The 22,881-nt window shown below is 50.1% G+C and overlaps 1 protein-coding gene across 2 annotated transcripts in view; it reads right to left on the bottom strand.

Annotated features, from left to right (window-relative positions):
- Map6 (microtubule associated protein 6) overlaps positions 1 to 22,881 on the bottom strand; it is a 71,428-nt gene that overhangs the window by 12,963 nt on the left and 35,584 nt on the right. Inside the window, exons 2-3 of one of the 2 annotated variants that reach the window (XM_060367627.1) lie at positions 7,982 to 8,195; positions 6,194 to 6,390 (exon numbers count right to left, since the gene is read on the bottom strand). In XM_060367627.1, coding sequence (XP_060223610.1) covers positions 6,194 to 6,390; positions 7,982 to 8,195 — 411 coding nt within the window. The remainder of the gene's footprint in view (positions 1 to 6,193; positions 6,391 to 7,981; positions 8,196 to 22,881) is intronic. The other variant, XM_060367628.1, reaches the window with a different exon arrangement.

Here is a 22,881-nt window from a genome sequence, read left to right as displayed (position 1 = left end):
GTGGATCTTTGAGTCTGTGGCCAGCCTGGTCTACAGAGTGAGTTCTAGGACAGCCAGCACTACAGAGAGAAACCCTGTCATTACTTTGTGTCTGAGAGCTTGTGATTTTCTGAGTTTAAGACTGCTTAGAAAGGTAGCTACCTCAGGAGCAAAGGGGCGCTGATGCAAACAGAGGCTGGCTATCTTAAAAGCAACTGACCTGGGTTTTGTTGTTGCCAGCAGCTCTGATCCACAACTGCTCCTTTTTCTGTGAGCGGGAAAGTTACCAGGCAGAATAAAGAAGCCTTGTGGAGGCACCACGGAGAATGTGGGGCGCACGGTGATCGTGGTCACTCAGCCCGTCACTCACTCAGCATTCACTCAAACAACACCTCAGAAGACGTTCTCTGCGGTAGACACTGGGCCAGGAAGTAGAAGACAGAAGGAGCTGGCCCTTCCCCTGGCGGAGCCTGATCCAGTCAGGGAGGGACACATGTGTGAGCGATGACACAGGACATGGGGCGAATTCCATGATGAAAATACACACAGGGAGCATCTTACCCAGCCCGGAAGGTGCAGGCAAGGCTTCCTGGAGCGGTCCCCTGAGCCGAGTCTTGAAGGATGAGTTAGCCAGGTGAGAAGCAGGAGAAGGGCATTCTGGGTAGGAGGGACAGCGTGGGGAAGGCATGGAGGTGAGAAGCAGCGTGGTGACTGAGAACAAGCTTCTGCAGGCCGTGGGAGCTGGAGCCGATGGTTTCAAGCAGGGGATGGCATGGTCAGACTTGCAAGGCCCTGAGAGAGCCCTCCAGCAGCAGCAGCCCACAGCAGTGGCAAGAATTTACTTTTCCATGTGCTTGGTATTTCCTTGGCCTCGGTTAAGATGCCTGAGACCATCTGTTGAGACAGCTAAGTACAGTGCCAAGTGAGTAAGTGGCCAAGGACCACTCACCTGAGGACAGACAGACACTCCAGCTCAGCTCCAATGTTGGAGATAAAAAGCGCCAAGGAGTGGCCTCTAGTCTGTAGGGCCTGTTTTTATCCTGACTTCTCCAATACCAAATGTGCTGCATAGAAACAGAACGTCCTCCAGATTTCATCACACACTTGTTAACAAATGTGAAGACGTGGTCCAATCCTGATTTCCTCCTGGTTTGTACTGGGAGGAAAATAAGTGCTGGGCAAGCTTGCTGGAGGGCTTGCGATGGTCCAGCCACACTGTGATTTCCCTTAAGGGTCCTGCCCCACTTGTCTGGAACCCAATTCATCCCAGCCGGCCCTAAGCTTCCTGTCTTTCAAGCGGGGCCAGGCTGGCCAGAGCCTTCCCCTTCGTGCTTCCCTTCCTCATCTGTTACCTGGGCAATTGCTTGTCTCATGGTGCTCATAGAAAGAATGCTTTGTAAGCAACTGAGTATAAATCGTTTGGACATTATTCAGTCCATGGACTCAAAGAATCCAATAGCTGGAATTATTTCAAATAAGTTGTCTTTGGAGTGTTTGCTTCATTCAGCCTCTTGTATAACTAGTTCCAGATAGCTGCTCTTCTTCCTATCAGTGAGAAAGTCACCACACACTGTCCCATCTGCTTTAACTGCAGATGGCCCACAGGTTGCATTTTGATACCTGAACTGTGAGCTGCTAACATACTTGAGCAGTGAATGGCCCTGGAAACCACCATGAGCTACTTGAGGGGTCCACAGGCTTTGTGAGATGGGACTGAGGCTGTGAGGAACTGCACCGAAAACATATCAGTTTGAAGCAAGCATTGAAACAGATTTGTAGCTACTTCAGCAACTGTGACCTGCTCTAACTCCATGTCTGGTTTTCTTGCTGTCGTCTTAGGAAAGTGATATGAGTAAGGGCTGTAGATTCCTGTGCTGGGGCTCTGGGCAGTGGCAGGGCCATGGCTGTGGGCTTGCACTGGCCCACCTGGGTGGTACAGATGGAGCAGGCCATTTGGCTCCCGTCTCCTCCCTCCTCCCTCGAATAGTTCTGATTCTGAGAGCATCTCTCCTCTTAATCTCTGGGCTTATTTTTGGGGTTCTGATGTGTATTTCTTCTTTTTTTCTCTCTTTGGCCTCTATTTGCGCCTCTGTTCTCTCCTGTTCTAACTTCCAATCCTATTCAGTCTCTCTCCCTTAACTGAGGGGAAAGATACTGACTAGCATCTATCTCTATCTTATTTATTGGGCAGTTTTTGTGTATCCTGCTACATATAAAAGTAACAGGTGGCTGAAATGTGTTCCACTCATCTGGGAAACAAATATAGAGAGAGAGTGACTTAAAAGTATTAACACCCTAGATTGATTTTTGACACTGCATTCCCAAATTCAGAAATAGGTCCGGTAACAGAATAGGAGTGCTGCGCTAGGGTTCCTAGGCCAGAATGAGAAAGGGCCTGCTGCTGTGGCATGGTGTGGCAGGAAGCATGATGGCAGACACATGCAGGACGTGGGTGGCAACCTGGGCATGTGGGATGAAGCCCCAGTCAGCAGCCGCCCATAATGCCACACTGGCACTTCCCACCACAGAACTCCGCACGCTCTGGCCTGTGCCACCCCCGCCCTCAAGCAGACTACCCCGGAACCTGAGCTCCTCAGGTTCATGAGCCCTCCATCTGTTTGGCATGCCTTGGGCGTGTTCCATTCTGTTCACCCAGTCAACACCTACCCATCTGCTGAATCCTTTCTCATCCATGGAATCAGCTAGAACAGACTCCTCCTTCATGCCCACTGTGATCAGAGGAATGGTCTCAGTCTCCTGGCTCCCCTAGTGCCCAGCACAGAGCCTGGCACACAATAGTATCCAATCGACACATGTTGGAGAAATCATGAGAGCAAAAGTCTTTGTCTCCTGCTTTACTAGAAGGACAACAAAGTGAGCTGACGCGGTTCTCCTGCGGTTCTCCACCGACCCCACTCCTCCCACCCCTGAATCTCTCCCTTGCCTTGAGACCTGCCCCAGCGTAGCTGTATCCTGCCACCCCTCCTGAGTGTCCTCTGACAGGAAGCTTTTTGTTATTTCCCATACCCACAGGGACACCTGTTCTCCACTTGAGTGTACAAGTTCCCTGACTCACTGGTCTGAGCCACTCCATGGCTATTTTCTCATTCCTAGGTCAGGCACACATACGACCCAGTGAGCCGACCTGTGGGTGCAACCTGCAACATGACCATGGGTTAAACGAGCAAACGAAGGCACCTCTGTCACCCCTGTAAGAAGAAAAGGCCAGGAACGACGCCGCTGCTGGCCGCAGGAAGGGTTAGACAGCCGCTTCTCACCCCTGTGAGGCAGTGAGTGGCTCAGGCAGTCACCGACCCAGGGACATGGCATGAGAATGTCACGCTACCTTGTTGGCCAGGGCGTCTCCAGGTCCATCTTCGCCTTTCCCAACATTTAGCTCTGACTGCTTGCGATTAGTGCCCGAGAGGCAATCTAAAGAGGCAAGCTGCGTTATGGGGGCCCGGGAAAGCTGCAGGCACAGCTCTTCTTGTGCAGGGAGGTTCCGCTGCCAAAGCTTGCTGCCTTTACCTAGTCAGCTGGGCCTCACCAAGGAAATACGATCAAGAAAGTGGTGTTCGTCTTTATCATTTATTTATAAGTGGAAAAAAAAAAGCCTGTTGGTTTGCTTTCTGAGCAAGCACAGAACCACAAGACGTCACAATCAATTGGCTATACATGAATTTTTTTTTTTTGTCATTCTTTTACTAACAGCAGGAGTGAAATAGCAAATAGCACCAAGAGAGGTGTGCACTACAAGATACATAGACAATCTGTGGTATGCAACAAACCCCGGGCCACAAAATGGTAATTAGACATTTCCCTCTGCCTCAGTATAACACAGCTTTTTGCGCTGCCTGGGAGCTGGGGCAGAGAACAGAATTCTGGGCACGGCTTAGGGGGTGTTTTGCAGGCAGGCTAAGAAAAAAAAGTCTCCATTCCAGCCCTCTTGCCCGGGGTGAACAGGGAACAATATGGAAATGTACAGAATGAGGGACAGGCTTGGTCACCTGCAGGAAGGTGACAGCAAACACTGCTTGGAGAACCACAGTCAGTTTTGTCCAGAACATTTGGGAGACAGAACAAGACCGGCTGAGCTTTATTTGTAAACAGTAGAAATCAAAGGAAGTTTCTTGTCGGTGGAGTGAAACATTCAAGAGTCAAAGTGAACTGCAAACAGTTTTCCAAGGTGGGTGTGTGAAAGAGAAGGGGACACCGACATCTTGAAAGGGGCATCTAAAGCCTCAGGCAGGGCAGGGTAAGAAATTCAGCTGCTACAGCTCTCGGAGCCCTTGTGCTAAGCTATGGCAAACTACAGTGGCACAACACCAACCCAACTCAGTGACAGCACACGTGGGAGAGCCAAGCGCCTCTGTCTGGGTGTGTTGCTATAGAGACCTGTCTGCCCACCAAGCCTGGCACAGTACCTGGCACAAGGTATCCAGAACGTGAGCACTGAATGAAGGATCCCCGGTGCATTGTAAACTGACTTACTCGAGCTACAAAACATACAGTTATTCTATGGGGAGATCAAAGTGTGGCTAACAGCAGATCTGACTGGGGCCGGGGCTTGAGCAGCACATGCACTGGCAGCTACAGCTGGAGCACTCGTGGAGCTCTCTGGTAGACTGCAGGGCTGGCTAACAGGTAGCCGGAAACAGTACTGAGATCTAGGCATTTCTGGATAGACACGTGAGACCCGTAGGTCGTGGCCATAAGACTCGTGTCTCTTCCCTTCTCTAGCATCTCTCTCTCACAGTCTGTGCCCTGAGACGGAAAAGACAGTGTCAGGGGATGCCATAGACTTCATTTCTAGTCTGCTCCGTTAGAAGCAAAGGCTTGCGCAGCAGTGCTGAGCTAATTTACGAACATGTCTCAGCCAGCCCCACAGCGTGCAAAGGAAGCCTTCACTGTCTGTACAGTGAGACTGAGCTGGCGCTTGGGAGCTCCCTTCTTCCAATCTGCAAGGACCTGAAGAGACTAAGGAGCCACCAGACCTTCCCTCTGAACCACTTTTACCACAAGAGAAAGCAGGCTGGGGTACACCTTCCCAGCTATTCCGAACGCCAAGCAAATCAGAACTTCTAGGACAGTGAGTATAGCAACCTATGTTTCACCAGGACATTTCTGGTGCACATTTTGGGTTCCCTCATGAGAAGAGAGGGTGGGTTCCTTTCATAACCACTCCCTAATTCCTACAACACAACTCTAGGGGGGCTTCAGCCCCGCACACGCAACACTGCACTATGGAGTACGGAGAGAGCTGTTTCCAAGCATCAAAAGTCAGAGATGCTTGCTAAGCACAATACAGACTCTGGCCAGATGCTCAGCACACTGGCCTCTCTGTGGGCTGGACAGTGCGTCACCACACCGCAGCCACGTCTACACAGCCCACCTGCACACCTCAGGAACAGGAAGTCACAACAAGCATGCTGTGTGCCACCCGCACACCTGACTCTTCTCTCTTAAGCAGGTGTTTGGCACTTCATTAGGGCAGAGGAAAGGGGGTCCCATTGCCGGGAGCTCCTCCTGCACCACCTCCAGCATCCCAAATTCTTACTCTCAGCCACTTCTGGCTGGCCTATGACTTGATACACTACTCAAAGCCCACGGCTAGGCACAAAACACAGGCACACACTCCTAACAGAAGGTTCCAGGAGAGGGTTTCTTTTAGCTAACAGACATGGTTATTCTACTTCATTGACAGTAAGGCCAAGGATGGTTTGTTGTCCTTCATCTTTAACATCATCGCAAATTCTGACGGCTGAAGCCCAGCCTGAACTTGGGCGGCATGCAAGCATCCAATGAACTTGGGAAAGAACATTTGCCTAAATTCCAAAATCGAATGGTGCAAACCGTGGGAGGCACGGGGCGGGGGAGGCCCTGCGAAGCCCCACCAGGAGCTGGGCTTGGTGGTAGCTGAGACCAGACCCAACCCAGACCCACAGGGAGGACACAACTAGTGCACAATGCTTCCTGGCGTCCCAGGGACCCTAGGCTGGTTGCTGGGCCACCTGGAGGCACAGACTTGAGGCAGTGGCCTCAGTCTGCGCAACGTGACTCCTCCCAGCAGAATCAACCACAGGCTCCTGGGACACTTGGAACCAAGGCAGATGGGAAGTCTCTAATTAATTTTGTGGCCTTTTTTGTTTGTTGGTTGGTTTAAATCAAGGGGGCGGGGGAGGGGGGGAGAAAAGGAAAGTGCAGTGACATTTACTCTTTCGCCTCAGCCAGTTTATTGTTCATCTCTTTGCTCTGCTCCTTGTCGTCGGGTTTGGTGGCACTGGGGCCCTCTGTGGCCTTTTTCTTGGCAGCCTGGCCCGAAACCACCTGCTTGTCTTTGGCCTTCCTTGGGGGCTTATGGCTCGTTGAGGTCTTTTTTGGTTTGGAACTCTGAACACTAGGTTTCTCTACCTGCATGAGGAGACAGACAGACAGAGCACAAAGATAGAAACACAAAAAGGCGGGGAGTTGGGGAGGGGATTTAGAGAAAGACGTCACGGCATTGACAGAAGTGTGCTGTTAGCGACTGGCGACAGAGCAGGCAGAGCGAGGGCATATTCCCGCGATATCTGGGCGCCTGGTTTCTTGTGTCTGAATCCACAGGTGGCCTGTGGCAACACTCTCACCTGTCCTGTGCTCCCTTCCCTGCCTTTTTTCCCCCAGAGCAGGCCAGGTGGTGGGCTAGATAATGGTGACAGGATCTAGAGTCCCTCTCTCCTGGGGAACTGCTATCTCTCATGCTACTCAGGTCAGGGCATTGTGGTTCTGAGTGAGTGCAAGCTGCTCTTTGAGCCCGTCAGAGTTCAGCCATCCAGGTGCTGGACTGAAGAGGGTGGGTAGGGATTCGCAGGCATGCACCATGACTGATGCCTGGGGTGGTGAAGGCATAGTTTTGGAACAACTTGAGCGTTAGGCGGGCACCACGGGCCACATGCTTATCTCTGGCTGGATCTGGCCTGCTTCCCCAGAGCAGACTCCACTCCTCCAGATCTTTCCTCTCCTGAAGATGTGGTCTTGCCTTCTCTTTTTCAGAGGGCTCTGGGGCCACCGGGCTTGATGAGATGATATCCCAAACCCTGCAGTCCATCCCTGATTTCCCCAGTCTTTTCTCCTTCCTCACTTGGAATCTTCTTTCATTCAATGCCAACTTGTATCCTGAGGCCTATTTCATCTATGGATGGACAGAGGTGATGCTGAGCCTCCTAGGCTGGGCCATTCTCTAACTGAGGTCCAGTGACCTCATGCTGATTACTTGGATTGGGGTGGAGGTTCCCAGGAACATGAAATGTTCAGTGCTAAAACTAGAAGCATCCCAGACAAACTGGGTCAGGCTGTTGCCTTAGCTACAAGCTAGTCCAGGCATAGTGGGAATGCCGAGTGTCGGACTTGAGAGAGAAAGGCCAGTCAGGTTCTGGAGTTGTTCTGCTTCTCAGACATGCTCTGCTAATTACATGTGGGAAAGGTGGTACGTGCCCAGCCTCCCCTGGCCTGGGCTAGCTCTTGTTAAGAAGCTCATACAGAGATGAAATGAGGTAGGGCAGGGTTAGCATTAAAAAAATCCCAATCCTCATTCAGAAACGGCTACTTCAGTTATAAGTAACATTTCTTGTACTCAGCGTGCCCAGTGTGTTGGAACACATTAAGCTCTCTGTTGGATGGTGCTGATCAGGAAAGGGTGCATGAAAGGAAGGAAAGGGGTCCAGGGATCGGAGCAGGGTCGGGGAGGGGCTGCAGGGCCAATGCCAGGCTGTGAAACAGGCTAGGAAAGGGGCTCTAGTACCCAGGCAAGATTTTTCTGTTATTTTCATTCTGCATTTCTCAGATACAGAATCTGATGTGCCAAATGTTAGGCTACTTTTATGTAATGCTCCTTTGCACTTAACAGAGGTACCTGTTGATGATGCCCGGGCCTGAGGAAGAAAGGTATGATTCATCAAGAGCTCCTGGGGGAGCCGGAGCCCCACACGCTGCTTCCTCCAGGTCGAGCAGTCAGCTGACTCACCTTCGGGGATTCCTTGAAAGGCTCGCTGTAGAGGCTTCGGATTCTTCTGCGGTCCATGGCCTTGTTGTCCGCCGCGGTGGGCTTACTGGCCTCTCCTTTAAACTGGGCACTGTAGCTGGTCTCGTGAACCATCTTGTCATCCGGGGGCTTGTACTGGGGCTTGGCTTTGATCGGCTTCACAGGTTTGATGTCTGTCCATGCTCTGAATTCATTCCTGTGAGTCAAAGAAAACACCAGTGGTGAGAAATATCACACAGCTGGAACATGCTCCCCACCCAGCAACACACGAAGCTGGCTCCTGATCCGCGCTGGCGGCGCTAACTGAAGCGTGGGCGGAGCCAGCATACTGTCACCACAGACCAATAGTTTTCTCTTTCTCAGATGGCCCCGGTGTGGAAATGGCAGTAGAGCTCTCAGAGAAAGAGCTCAGGGCCCTTCCCAGACTTAGGCTCGGGGAACCAGGACTACCATTCAGGTCTTGTGTGTCCACTCTCTCAAAAGAGGCTGAGACACCTGGCCCGGTCAGTGCTGAGGGAGGTCAGCATGGGATGCCTAGTTTTGCAAGGTTAAAGAGCTTCCGAATGGGTTGAGACAGGCACACTGCAGCCTTGCCATAAATTCCACATCGCCCTTGCCACTTTTTGTGTGGTGGTGATCAGCTCAGGGCCCTGTGTGCCAGAGGCAGGCCCTCCATGGCTGACCTCCAGCCTCAAGCTCTTCTCTCCCCCGATTTTCACAGTGAAGAAACTTTGCTGGCCAAATCTTCAGGGTGATCGCTTCCTTGGTGCCTGTGACATGTCTTAGTACATAGCATGTACCTCTGCATCATTTGGACATCATAGCTTGTGTTGGATGTGTGTGGGATGGCTACTAATGTCCCTTACCTGACTCCCATCTCCTGCCCCACATCACAGCAGCCTCTCTTGTGGTTCCAGTCAGCTGATCTGTTGTTGATTTTGTGATTCTGGGTACCGAGCCTCTCGAGTGCTGGGAGAGCGCACTCTCTCTCTCAACTCTTCTTACTTTTTACCTCATTATGTTGCCCAGGATTTGAATTCACTGTTGCTCAAGCTGGCTGTGAAGCTGTACCCTCCTGCCTCTGCCTGCTGAGCAGCTGGGATGTCAGGCCTGCCTACACCACTGGCTGCTTGGCTGTTGCAGATCTGTCATAAGGACGGAAAGTAGGTGGCTCAAGGGGTTGAAAACTGTAGGTGCTGAATGCCCAAACAGTCCCCCACTGTGAGGGCAGGAGCATCCGGGCGGCAGCACTAGGATTCAAGAGGTCTTACTCTACTGTCCCTTGGGCATTAGGGACAGCTGTGTGCAGAAGAGGGGGCTGGTGGGGCAGCTGGGGAGCTGTTTTGTTCAAGACCCACTCTCACCCTCCACAGTTCCTTTCCTGAGGGCTCAGAGATGAGAGCCTCAAAATGGAGGCCAGAGGAACTATGCACAGTGCAGACTGGAGAGGCCCCGTGAGCTTTTTAGCTTTGCCTCTTATCAAGGGCTGAGGGGCCCTCCTGCTCTGAGCCTTCTCTTGCTTCATTTGTAAGATAAAAGCATCATGCTCCAAAGCTCTCCGGTTTGGTAACAGGGAACCAGTTGCTGATCTTTTCATCTGCTCTCCAGGTTTCCCTAGATGATTGGCTCCTGTGTGGAGAGACCACAGTCTCTGGAAGATCCTCGCCAAAACCTCAGGCCTACCTTTCTGGTGCAGCTTGGGACTTCATCTGGACATCTCACCAATTCCCCATCTCAGGGGAACATCTACACTTATGTTCTAGGATTTTCCTGTCCATTTGCCTTTTCTTGGACCCCGATTCATACCCATTCATTAAGTCATCATTTTTTTCCAGTGCCTGAAGAGACACTGAACATTGTGGAATCCAAGCAAGTGAAAACAGATCCTGAGCTCAAGGAGCAACAGGCAGAGGTATTTGAGGTTACTGCAAGGTGAGACAGAGCCCTGAAGGAAGAGGTAGGAGCACTGAGGATGGGTTCCCACTCCAGCCTGGAAGCGTGGGAGGTGCTGAAATGGAGTCAAAGGGGCTCATGGAATTAGCCAGAGAGGCGGGAGCAGGGAGCAGCTCCAGGAAGATTGCACAGTCCACCCTGGGGTTCCCGGGCAGCATGGCTGTGCAGGGACTTGTGGGTAGTGTGGGCTACTGGGTTGACATTTGCTGGAGAAGGGTACATAAAACTAGAGCAATCGTGGATGGACAGACGGCTGGCCATGCTAGGGGGATGCTCTTCTTGGTAACATGACATCGCCCAGGGCTTTCAAGCCAACGATGAAGGTAGCCAGATTCAATTTGGAAAAGAGCTTAGGTAGTGGTGTGAGTGAGGGGCAATGGCTGCCGGAAGCCTAGCAGGAGACAGTGGCAAGCCAGGAAGGAGAGAGAGAGGCTGAGTCAGGGGAGTGGCAGGCACAAGGGACAGAGAGGGGACTCTGAACCAAGGATACAAATGAGCATGGGTTTTGGGAAGAGACTGGGAGATGCCAGGAACCTAATGTGTGGGTGGTTGTGCCTCTCATGTAGATGGGGAAACTAGGAGGAGAGGAAGATACAGAATGAGGGTTGGGAGCTTCCTCTTCCTGTCAGTGGCACCCCAGCCCCCTGGGCTTCAAGGCTCCTTTGGGACCTTGCTTCATCTCCTCCCTTTTCCACCTGCTTTAACGTCTCCCAAGTTCTCATGACCGACTCCCAGGTCAGTATGGGTCTACACGGAGGCCTGGGATGACGCCGTGCTCCAGAGGACACTGCCTGCTGAAGATTCCTGACACCCCTCACCCCTCAGACAGGAGTCCTGCCTTGAGATAGATGTGAGATGCAGGCCTGGGTCTCCTGCTCTCTAAGTAGGATCCTGGCTCCTCAGCTCCTGGTCATGAAGCTTCCGGAGGAGCTTGATCACCCCCAACCCTGGATTCCTTAATACACTAGATAGACTTTGAGTGTCTACACTCCAACATACAACTGCTTTGAACTTGCTTTAAAAATCTCTTCTTTTTCTTTTTTCCTTTCTCTCTCTCTTTCTCTCTCTTTCTTTCTCTCTCTCAAACAGACTTTCTCTTTACAGCCCTGTCCTGTCCAGGAACCTCACTATGTAGATCAGGCTAGCTTTGAACTCAGAGATAGGCCTGCCTCTGTCTCTCAAATGCTAGGATTAAAGGCGTGTGCCACCATGCCCAGTTTAAAATCTCTTTTGATGAGGCTCAATTATGCTGGAAAGATTACTGAGAAGAGAACAGGCCAGGCCCCCAGCTCTAATCAAAGAGCCAGTTTGTGGAGACTTGGTGATGAGTTTCTGGGCTTTGGACGGCTGCAGTTACTGAAGTGTGACTTCTGGGTTTGCCTGTCCACAGACAGCTACCTTTACCTCCTGTCTATGTGAAACCACTTCCTACTCTCAGCACATCCTCTTCCTGGACTCATGCTTCAGCTCACGGCATCACAGTCCTGATGCCTGTCCTCGCTGTTGCCTGGCTTGGCACGTGCCACAGGATAAGTCTTCCCCGGTCATGCAGTCTTCTGGCTGTTCCCTACCAAAGGTTCCTACAGGATGAGTCCACACTCTGCTCCTCCAGTTCCCACATGTTCTGGGACCGAGTTACCTGTCCAGTGTCTTCAGATGCACTATTGGGAGTTGCCCCTACCTCAGCCGTTTGCAGGAAGGCTGGCCTGTTCTGCTGGTGAGAACAGAGTCACCCTGCCCTTTCCCAAATGCATGCCGTCCTCATACTGCCGAGTTCTGCTACTCTGGTCCACAATGCCAAGGAACCTTCCTCCAGCGCATTCCCCAGCCCCAGGCAGCCCCAGGCAGCGCATTCCCCAGCCCCAGCCCGTTCTTGTCTGGCCCACCTCTCTCTAAATCAAGTGCCATGTGGCATCTCCTGCAGCCCTCCTTCCCTCGTACACCTGCAGTTCTAGGGCCAGGGCAGTCCTGGGTTGCTGTGAAGCCAGCACTGGCGTAGCTGTGTTTCATCATTGTTAGAGATGCAGGCCTTTAAAGGCCTTTGTCTCTCTCTCTCTCTCTCTCTCATATCTCTTACTCAGTGTGGTCCTCATCTGCTAGGACAGAGATGCAGCCCCCACCTCCCTGGAAATTGCTGAGCAGGAGGCCTCTGGCCTTCCCGGGGTGGGGAGGAGTTGTCTCTGCTCTAGTCCTGTGGCCGTTTGTGAAGGAGCGGCTTGTTACTGGCCCCATGGGAGGGCTAAACAGCAGAACATGGGTTCCTGCCGATCACAAAGCCCTTGGTGAATAATTAGATAATAAATAGATTTGGCTTTCATTAGAGTTGTTTATTTAGGGAAGTTATTTAGAAGCCTTGTATCCCAGGCGAGGATGCAGCTGCTGCCTCCCAGCCTGTGTTGTCATACAGGAAGATGTAAACTAACTGTTACAGACAATCACATATGCATGCAGCTGTTATTAGACTTTTGACCTCTGATGCCCAGGGTGGACAGAATCACCACAGCAGCTTCCAGGATCGGGCGTACTGCTGGGCGCGTTTCAAGTCAGACTGCACAAAGGAGCGTTCAGTGAATGGCTGATGAATCGAGCCTCGATCTCAAACCCACTACAAACAGATGTCTGCTCACTTAGTAAAGCCCTGTCCCACTTACCCACATTTGCCCATAGCGACACGAGGGCAGAGCAATTACAGAGGAACAGAGCATAGACAGCTGAGAGAAGCCTGTCACTGCTGAGCTGGGTCCCTAAAGAGGGAGGAGGGGATGGGCTGCAGCGCAGGGAGAGGGTGTGTCCTCAGAGAGGAAGGACTGTGAAGGAATAGGCTAGGAGCCATTATTTTGTTTCCTGTTTTAACAGGTTTGGCATTTATAAGTAACAATGAAACAGGTTTTACTGTGTAAGGAAGAGTGAGGAGCTCCTCTCAACAGTAGGGACTTAGAATAATGGATCCCTGCCAATTACCATCATGTAAATTTTTCATTTCTCTTCCCACAAGCCTCAGATTTATTTATTATGTATCTAAATCCTTGGGAAATCAAATTTTGTCCCCTAGCCTCTGCAAAATAAAATTTTCAACCTTTCCCGATTGCTTTATACAGGAAGAAGATTGCACTTAGCTTGTAATGGTCCCAAATCTTCCTACAGATTTTCATAAGTAATTTATGTTGCTATGGAAACATATCAGGTCTCTGCTCAAAAGTCTTGTCTGCATTTGCTATATTAACATGTCCTCCTTGAAAGGAAGCAGGCTGGGTCATGAACCTTGGCACAGGCAGGCTGTGAGTGCTGTCAGCTACCAAGCTATTGTCACAGCTGGTTGGATGAAGTAGGATCTGTAGATTAAAAGGAACAGAACAACCCTGAGCTCGGGGTTAGCGCAGCTTAGAGCCTTTGTTCTTTTGGAGGGAATGGAAGTCCTGCAGAAACAGCTAGGTCAGAGAGGAGCTTTGGGACCTGTGCCTGGGTAACATGCTTGCACGCATCTCTCCGGGCTTTTGTGTGACAGGCAGAAGGGATGTACAGACAGAGAATGCAGGTGCTCTGGTCATGAAGGATTTCTCGTATCCTTTAAGATCTAACAAACTCATTACACCCTGTGAGTAGGAAGCCATAATAGTATTCTAAACAAAGAAAAAATTCTCTCTCTCTCTCTCCCTTCCTCCCTCTCAAAATCATATATCATCCTGGAAGGATCTGACATATGTAACAGCTGGGAATGACGGGTGTCAAGGCGCCGGTGCCCTCATTAAGGAAGTGGTAGCTGCCATCAACGTCCAGTCACAGGCTGCATGTGGCTCCGTGCACCTGGGAAATGGTCTGAAACAAAGAAAGCCCATGTGCACAGCACGTACAGAGCCATGAGGGGAGGGAGCCAAAAATGGAAACAAGGAATGGGTTTAATTCTTCGGGGATCTAACAGAAAGCTGCTGGAAGAATGACATTTAGCGAGGTTGCTGGAGATCTCATGGATGGGCAAAACCCAGCATTTCCACACGCTGCACTGGTGACCGACAACAGTAACGACCGCAGAGGGAAACCGAGAGCTGCTGTGGACAGACTCAATATTGCTACGATGTCAATTACCTAGAAGTTGGTCTATAAACTAAAGCAACCATTAACAATATCCTAGCAGAGCTCCCTGTAGAAAATGGCAAGCTGATTTAAAGAAACAGATGAAATGGGTTTGAGGGTTTATGATACCTGATTTTAAAACGTAGAATGCTATGGCAACCAAATGTGTTGGCTGCATGAGAACAGGATCATGGGAGAGAGAGAGCAGATGTGGGCCTTCGCAGACTCGTACTGGCTGAAGGAGCTGACAGAGACTACTATCAGGACAGTGGCCAGCACCACCTACAGGTCCCCCCGCCTTTGTTCCAAGGGGCATTTATTAAGCATTTCCCATGAAACCGCTGGCTTACAGATGTGGTCAGGTTTTTCTGGACAGATGCTCACAGCGAAAGCAGCTCAGAGAGAAAAGGTCTCAACAGTGACGGGAAAGATGAAGAGCCAAAAGAAAACAAAGCCCTGCTGCTCCTCATGCCATAGGCAAGAATGAATTAAAAACTGACTACAAACCTTAAAAATCCTCAAAATCATAAATCTCGGCGAGAAACCAAACCAAACACATAAACAAAACAGAAGAAAATCTTTGTGACCTCAGGGTAGGCAAATATTTCTTAGGACACACCACACACACACACACACACACACACACACACACACACACGTAGGCAGGGGAAGAAAGCTAAATTTGAATCATCACAATTAAGAACTTAAAAAAAAAACAGGTATAGGATCTAGAGACCCTATACCCTAGCTTACCTGCTGTGAGCACATCCTGCAATTCCCAGCATCCATACGGTGGCTCACGACCATCCCTGACCCTAGTTCCAGAGATCCAACAGGCATGCACATGGTGCATGCAGGCAAAACATTCAAACGTGTGAAATAAAAACAAATCTTTGAAAAAGTCCATGTGTGGTAATAGCACAGCTCTGTGATTCTAGACCTCAGATGCTGGGTCACGCACATTTCCAGGCCAGCCTGAACACCATGTAAGATTCTGTCTCCGCATACATGGTGGCTAATGCCTTTAACCCCAGTATTCTGGAGGCAGAGGTAGAGCTCTGTGATTTCTAGGCCAGCCTGGTCTACAAGGCAAGTTCCAGGATAGCCAGGACCATTGCACAGATTAAACCCTGACTGGAAAAACCAACCAACCAACCAACCAACCAAACACAAAAACAAAAGAAAGTCTGTCTTAAAAACAGAACAAAAAGGCAAAACAAAACAAGGAGCTCAAATAAGTAAACGATGAAATTAGGAGATGAAAATTAAGCATCAAAAATGAAAAGACAAGCCATGTCCGAGAGAAAATATTGGCTGAACAGTATCTGATGAAGAATTACACACAGAATACATAAAACTCTCTCCGAACTCACTAAGACAAACAACCCAATTTCAAAACGGGAGAAGAGAAGGGACTCAAAGGGCACTTGAGCACATAAGAGATGTTCAGTGCTATGAATGTTTAAAGCCACAGTGTGACGCTAGGTTGCGTTAACATGGCTACGATGAAGAACACAGGCGATGGCAAGTGTTGGGGAGGCTGTGGGACAGCTGGACTGCGCACATTTCTGAGGAGTATGCACAATGGTGCAGCCACTTCAGAAAAAGCCTTTTTTTTTCAAGTTCACCACACATGTGTGACCTAGCAAGTCTATTCCTAAGCTGCAAAAATGTACATGTGCAAACAACCTGTATGTGAGTGTTAGTGACATTATTCATAGCAGCCCCAAAGCCAGGAACAGTTCAAACGTCCAACTAACAGATGAAGACAAAGAATGGGTCTGTGCATACAACACTACTGAGCAGTTACAAGAAGTGACTCTTAAAGACACCAGGCTGAATGAGGGGGTAAGGAGACGGCTCGGTGAGCAGCTGCTGCACAGCGTAAGAGCCTGAGTTTGGACCCTCAGCACCCGTAAGTTTGGGCACAGCAGCACGTGCCTGCCCCAGCCCTGGGAAGTGGGGGCAAGAGGATCCCTGGGGCTGAGGGCTTCTGAAACCACTAGCCTAGCAAAACGGTGGGCCCCAGGTTCAGTCTGAGAACCTTTCCAGAAACGATGGCAGACACACTGAGCACCTGGCCTCCACATGCTTATAGCATGCACTTACACACATGTGCTTACATATGCTTGCACACACCACACAACACCCACACACGGCACCCACGTGTGCTTGAACACATTATATACACACACACACACATACGCTAAATGAAATCAAACTAGCAGAAAATAATACATGTTACATGATTTCATTTGTATTAAATTTCTAGAGAGACAAACTATGGAGAAAGAGAAGTGTTTGTGTAGGTGTGCAGTGAGAGGGAGCTGTCTTTTGGACAGGTTTCCCCAAAGTATTCACAAGGGGCTGGGAAGATGGCTCTGTGGTCCAGGGTTCTTGCCACTCTTGCAGAGAACCCAGGTTTGGATCCCAGGACCTACATCAGGGTTCACTCACAAGTGCCTGGGACTCAGTTTCCAGGGCCCTCCACAGATAGTATCTGCATGCCTGTGGTGCACATTCAGAGAAGGCACACACACAAACATGTAGATTTAAAAAAATACACGACACTGTTGAGTTACATGTTATGTCGTTTATGCCCTGATGAGGTTGTTTCAAAATCCACTTGGGCAGAGTGGGTGGAGGTGGTGCACGCCTTTAATCCCAGCTCTCAGGAGGCAGAGGTAGGCACACGGATCTCTGAGTTCAAGGCCAGCCTGGTCTACAGAGCCAAGTTCTAAGACAGCCAGGACCACACAGCAAAAGCCTGTCTGGAAAAGAGCAACGACAGAGTCCTTTTTGACCCCCCCCGACAGCATCAATCTTTATGATTTTCTTTGCACATTTATGCATTTCATTTGTAGCCAAGTCTTTAAGCTCTGAGGAATTACCTCACGTGGACTGACAGAGAGGGAGAAACCTGACGGTGCCCAGTGCTGGCGAGGGGCTTGTGGAGGGGCTGGAGGCTGGGACACCGTGGGGCCTGCGGGGGCCTTGTGCACCTGGCTGGTTACTGACTACTTGTTCAATGCATGAACCAATGGACGGAGACTTTCATGTTGTTGTCTTCGGCTGGCAAGTCCATCATAACGAAACACGGGGACGAGACAGCACACTTTCATGTATTACAAGCTCTTAGTTTTGTGTCATGCGATTGTTTAGAAATGAGTGTCTTCTAAGCCTGACAGCCGGGGGCAGGACTCAATCTCGGAATTTATCACTTAGCATTGGGTGCAAACATACTAAATAGGTGACCCCAAAATGCCATTTATTTTTAGTTTTTGCTGCTCGTACTCGCTGGAGGCGGTTCCTGTTAAGTTCTGCCTATGGCTGTGCACACTCTCTCACCTGAGGTGATGGGGCCCTGGAACACGTCACATAAAGTGCAGCCTGAGGTTACAGGGGCTTGGACTCTGGTGAGGGAATCATGTACCTCTTTTAGGTATAACCAACCTTCTATGACTTCATTTCTTTCTCTTTCTTTCTACATAGATGAGAGTGTGCTGTCTCGTCCATGTATTTCTACCTCTAAGTTTTCAGCCCCCCATTCACTCTGAGAGAAGGACCAGGCATACTCAGAGTTTTCAGCATCTAAGGAAACACATTGTTAGGTTTTGAGAAGAGAGAAGAGATGAAGCTCAAGAGAGAGAGAGAGACGTTGAGTTGGATTGTCCTCCAGGTAAAGAGATTTATTGCCATCACAGCAGGCAGGAGTCTGAAAACAAGGCATCTACTTTAGCGTTTCTGAGGGAAGGGAGGTCTAATACTGAGAGGAAGCAGTGACCACCTTAGTATATGGTCGAGGTGGGGGTGCAGGACATTTATACTTAGGCTACACGACAGGCCCACTCTTTCTCTGGGAAGGGGAGTGGGCTCAGTTAATGTGTGATTCACTCAGCATAACAGTAGTCGGGGCCTCCGACTTCCAGGCGGCAGGTGTGTGTGTATGTGCGTGCTGGGAGTGTTCTTGCTTTGTTTGAAGTCCTACCCATTTAGGGCCTGTAGGCCTTCAGGGCTCAGGTTCTCTAACTTTTCCCGTTTTTTTTCTTTATATCAACAAGAACCAGAGGGAGATGGAGGGGCCTAAGGGGTTAGTGGGCGTCAGAATCAGCTACTTCCTGCTGAGCTGAGGCATCCCTGGGTTTGGAGGCCCCAGTCACATGGTAGGTAGTCTTTGGGTCAGAGGCTGCCTTCCATGTTCATGCACCAGGAGGACACTGTCCATTTGTAAAACGGTTGGGAGTTGCATTTGTTGACTTCTGGAAGAAACGAACTGTCTGAGTTTCTTGGAAAGAGGGGGTCAAGGAAAACAGAGTCGTGAAGGGCAGAATAGGTACCAGTAGAGGAAAGGCCTACAGGACCGAGCTTTTGGCCATATCAGCTCCCTAAAGGGTAGTTTGATAGCTCTGTCTTTTTCTATGAGGTTGGGTGCAGGAGGCCGTGGGAAAGCACCAGGATCTCTTTATGTAGCCTTGGCTGTCTTCAAACTCACTATGTAGGCTTCAGCCTCACAGAGGACATCTTCCTGCTTCTGCCCCCCAAGTGCTGGGAATACAAGAGCAGCACATGCCCAGCAGTAAAGATGTTTTTTAATAAGGTTGTCACGAGTGTTTCTAAGGTTACTCCAGTTGAGTGATTAGACAGATTGGCAGAGAGTAATAAAATTTCCCACCCAGAGGCGAGAGCCCTTTTTATTGCATACAGAGAAAGAGAATTTGGTAGTTGCGTCCAAGGTTAAATATGTAAGCAACCATCTACTAGGGAAGAATACGCCATTGTTTGTGGCTATGAACAGTAGAATGGACCACATTTTTGGGCATTTTCTTAGGTCTTTTTCTGGGCCAGGAGCCACCAACTGATAAGGGATCAGAAAGACTGTCCTCACACATTTCCTTGGATGAAGAGGCTTCTCAAAGCCCATCTGTGGGCTGCTGGTAGCTCTAGCATCAAAGTGAAAGCAAATATTTGTGTAAGCAAACAGCAAGAAATGGTGCCATTTTGCTGACAGACAGTTTGGCTGGCTAGGCTACACACAGTGGTTCATTAGGCAGTGTTAACGGGGAAGGGAATCCAAGATGGTTAAGAAAGTCACAGCATTGGAAGGCTCTGTGCTAAAGCAGTCCCTGTCATTCAAAAGAACGACTCCAGCCTCTGCAGGAAGCAGTCTCTCATGAGAGACCCAACGTAAGAGGGAGTGTAAGAAAAACTGCTACCCAGAACAGGAGGGGTGCCTCAGAGCCTCCCACCAGCCTCATTTATCTGTTGGGGCATCTTCTCAAGAGGGATTTTACATCTTTTACTGGTTCATAGGTGGGCATTCTCTGAGGCAAGCTGCTGCACTCTTCCGGTACTATAGTTCCTGTCACAAGGATGTTGGGTTACGCACAAAGGTAGGCAACAAAGGGCTGTTTGAGGGACTAGGATAGCCCATCATTACTTGGCTTTGGGCCTGCAATAGTTTAATGTCTGTAATCAGTGCAGCTTTAAACACCTCTGGAGGTTTAACTCAGGAGTGGCTCCCCCACCATTCCCCCACTTTAATTCATGGTTCTCTCTGTTGGCTGAGTGTTGTAAGCGGTGATTAATACTTGCTATTGATATATTTTCTGGTAACACTTGCTGTTAATCCTAAACAGCTGTATAACCAAATCACCACACAGAGACTGGGTTTATTTAGTTAACCTAGAACACAATGCTGGGCAATAGTTACTCCATCCTAAACCTCCAAGCCCTCACAGTTTCCTAACATTTAGATATTAATCACCACTTACAACAGCTGAGCATCACATTGCATGCAAAGGTCAAACACTGTCCCCCAGTGGTAGGGATTCTCATTCTTTATCTAGATAAAGCTGAAAAAGCAGAGTGGTAGTCTCTAGGTATTTATTAACACCATACTGTAGGCAGTATGCTAGAGGGTCTGAAGAAATAATTCAGCCCTACCAAGCAAAGCAAGGTATCTACCGTTAAAGGCTTTTGAGGGAAGAAGCCCTGTATCATGAGGAAGCAGGCTTAGTTATCTTTCCTATACTACATGAGCAAGTTAGGGGACTGGGACATACGTGATTCAGGCTCTGTGACAGGGGCCACTCTTTCCATGGGCAGGAGGGTCGAGCTTGGCAGCCCATAGTCAGGCTGCCTCCAATCCCCAGGTAGTGGGGGCTTGGGGGTGTTTATACCTTGTTTGCCGTTGTATCTGTTTTAGGGCCTGGTTACCTGGAGTCAGGGTGGGGCTGTGTTCTCTAACAGACATGTGAAACATTTCTATATAAATAATGAAGGTGTTTTTCTTGGGGCTGGAGAGGTGGCTCAGCGGCTAAGGGTACTTGCTGCTCTTGCAGAGGGCAATTCACAGCAGCAACAACCGTCTGTGACTCCAGTCACAGGGGTCGGAATTCCATCAAAAAACCATGGCAGAAAGCTGAGCCACTTGCCTAGGCCAACACCCCAAGTGACAGTGGCTCCATAGAGCTGACACCTTTAAAGACTAACTACTCAAGGGTAGGAGGAGTCACAGCCTCGTGGCCTACCTTGCTCCCTCTTTATATCAGGAGGATGGGCAGCTCCCACACCCACTCTTGCACCCTCCAGGGCAGCCAGTCAGGCTGGAGGTTCCTTCTCTGTCAGAAGTACAGATCTTCATTAAGGAGCTGAGATCTTCCCATTTGCACAACTCAAGCTCCAAAGCGGCCTCCTTCGGAAGCCCCAAACACTTACCTCAGTCTGTGTGTGTAGAACCTGCTCGTGCCTTGAATTTGTTCTTTCTTTTGCTATTGGAGAAACTATGTCTTCAAGATCTATTCCACAGGGATCACAGAGAGTAAAGACACAGGCCACTAGAACGATGGGCCGCACAGGAGAAGGCTCACCTGCTCCCTGGTTCGCTCAACACGAGATGGACACACACTTTGCATGTAGCACTCAGCTGCCATTTTAAGCACACTCCAAGCCCTGCTGGCTGATGTGTTCAGTACACGTGGAGGAAGTGCCTCAGGATCACACAAAACCACAAATTGACCTGGACTACTTGTTCCTGAGCAGGCTGTGAGCTTCACCAAATGCAAAGACAAAGATGTCAGACAAGGGCACCGAGATCAAGGGCTGTGGGAGCCACAGCCTCACAGAGGAACCCAAAGGTGGCCACAGAGGAGGGATGGGGGCCCTGAACCATGGCACCTCTCCCCTCTTCTGCAACTGAAGCTGTTCCCTGGAAGGCCACGCCCACAGTCCTCCTAACAGAGCCTCAGTGATGGGTGCTGGCTCCTTTGAGCTCTTCCAGGCTGACAGAGCACAGAGGCTGAGACAGTCATGCCCCCACTGTCAGCCTCAGAACAGCCAGTCTTTCAGGGAATAATGAACATCTGACAAAACCGCTTTCACACCGGTACCTTCATTCTTGCCCACCAGCTGTGCAAGCCCCCGACTGGTGACCTGTGACTGGAGGGGGGGTGGGGAGAGGGGAGAGAAGGGGGCGGTGGGGCCTAGAGTGAGCCAGAAGCTTCAGAAAAGCATGCATTTATCCTCGACCCCACGACAATGTTGCCAGATAGACTATCTCATTAGTAATTGAGAAACGAAGCTGCAGATAGACAAGGATTCGCTCAAGGGCACATGGCCAGCGAACCCGGAGACCAGGAATCCAATTCAAAGGTGACTAACTACAAATTCATATTTTTTTTTTGTTATTTTACATTAATCTTTCTATGGGGCGGGAGTCTAAATACGGACAAAATACACTAACCACTAACGACCACCCTCTAAGCTTGCAAACCAAGCTCGTCATCTTATCGCTCTTCATAACAAAATAAACAGTGGGAGCAGCTACAACCCCAGCACCTGGCTGCCCAAGGCAGGCAATTACAAGTGCATAGATAACCCTTTGTCTCAAAAAAGCTGACAACACTTAGAAATAGGGTGTAGCCCAGTGGGACGATGCCTGCCTTGCATGTGTGAGGCCCTGGGCTCAGTCTTCAGTGTGGCTAGGTAAACAAGGTAAATGACATAAATGAAATCCTACTTGGCAGATTATGCTATAGAAGGGAGGCCCGCTCTGGGCCATAGCGGAAGAGCTGGTCTGGCTGACGCGTAAGGCCACGTCTGAAGGACCACGGCCAGGCTCCCTGCCAGATGGCTTGCAGTCCAGCTTAACACACTCTTAGGCCTGTTGCCTTCTACTCTTGTCCCCTGGTGCCCCTCGTCCCCTCTTGGCTTGACCCCACTCAGATGTGATTTCCTTTTTAAAATTATTTTTTTTTTAATTGGCACGTGTGCATGCACACACAAGTGCCACAGGGAACATGAGGAGGCCTGAGGACAACTCACTACGTGAGTCTTAGGGATTCAAAGTCAGGTCACCGGGCTTGGCGACAAGCTCCCTTCCTGGCTGAGCCATCCTGCCGGCTCTCAGATATGTCCACCACAGCTAACACCGTCCGCCCCTCACACAAACTGCTTCGGCTGTCTTTAGTCCAGCCTGTACCCTCTAGATGGGAGGCCCTTGGGCATAGGAGCTGTGCTGATTTCCCAGACAGACCTTGCCCAGAGCGACGCTCAGAGGAGGCGGCAGAGGAAATGTTGTCATGAGATGTCCAGAGTGACAGAGCTGAATGGTACCTAAGGACCCTCGTCTCATTCACAGGAAGTTAAATGGAGGACAGCAGAGACCAGTGAGGTGGCTGCTGGGGATGACATCACCAGAGTGAGGACCCACTCAGGACCTCGGGGTAGAGGAAGGCAGGCTGTGGTCTGAGGGGTGCTTGTGTAGGATGACTCGGGCACTTGGGCGCTGTGAGAGACCTGGAAGAGGGAGGGGCTGCTGGCTGCTCAGAGAGGTGCAGCTACTTGTCCTAGGCCTCAGA

Source organism: Meriones unguiculatus, chromosome 14, assembly GCF_030254825.1.
Source record: "Meriones unguiculatus strain TT.TT164.6M chromosome 14, Bangor_MerUng_6.1, whole genome shotgun sequence".
Lineage (NCBI taxonomy): Eukaryota > Metazoa > Chordata > Mammalia > Rodentia > Muridae > Meriones > Meriones unguiculatus.
Note: the sequence above shows the minus strand (reverse complement) of the source record. Positions and strands in the feature narration are given on the sequence as shown.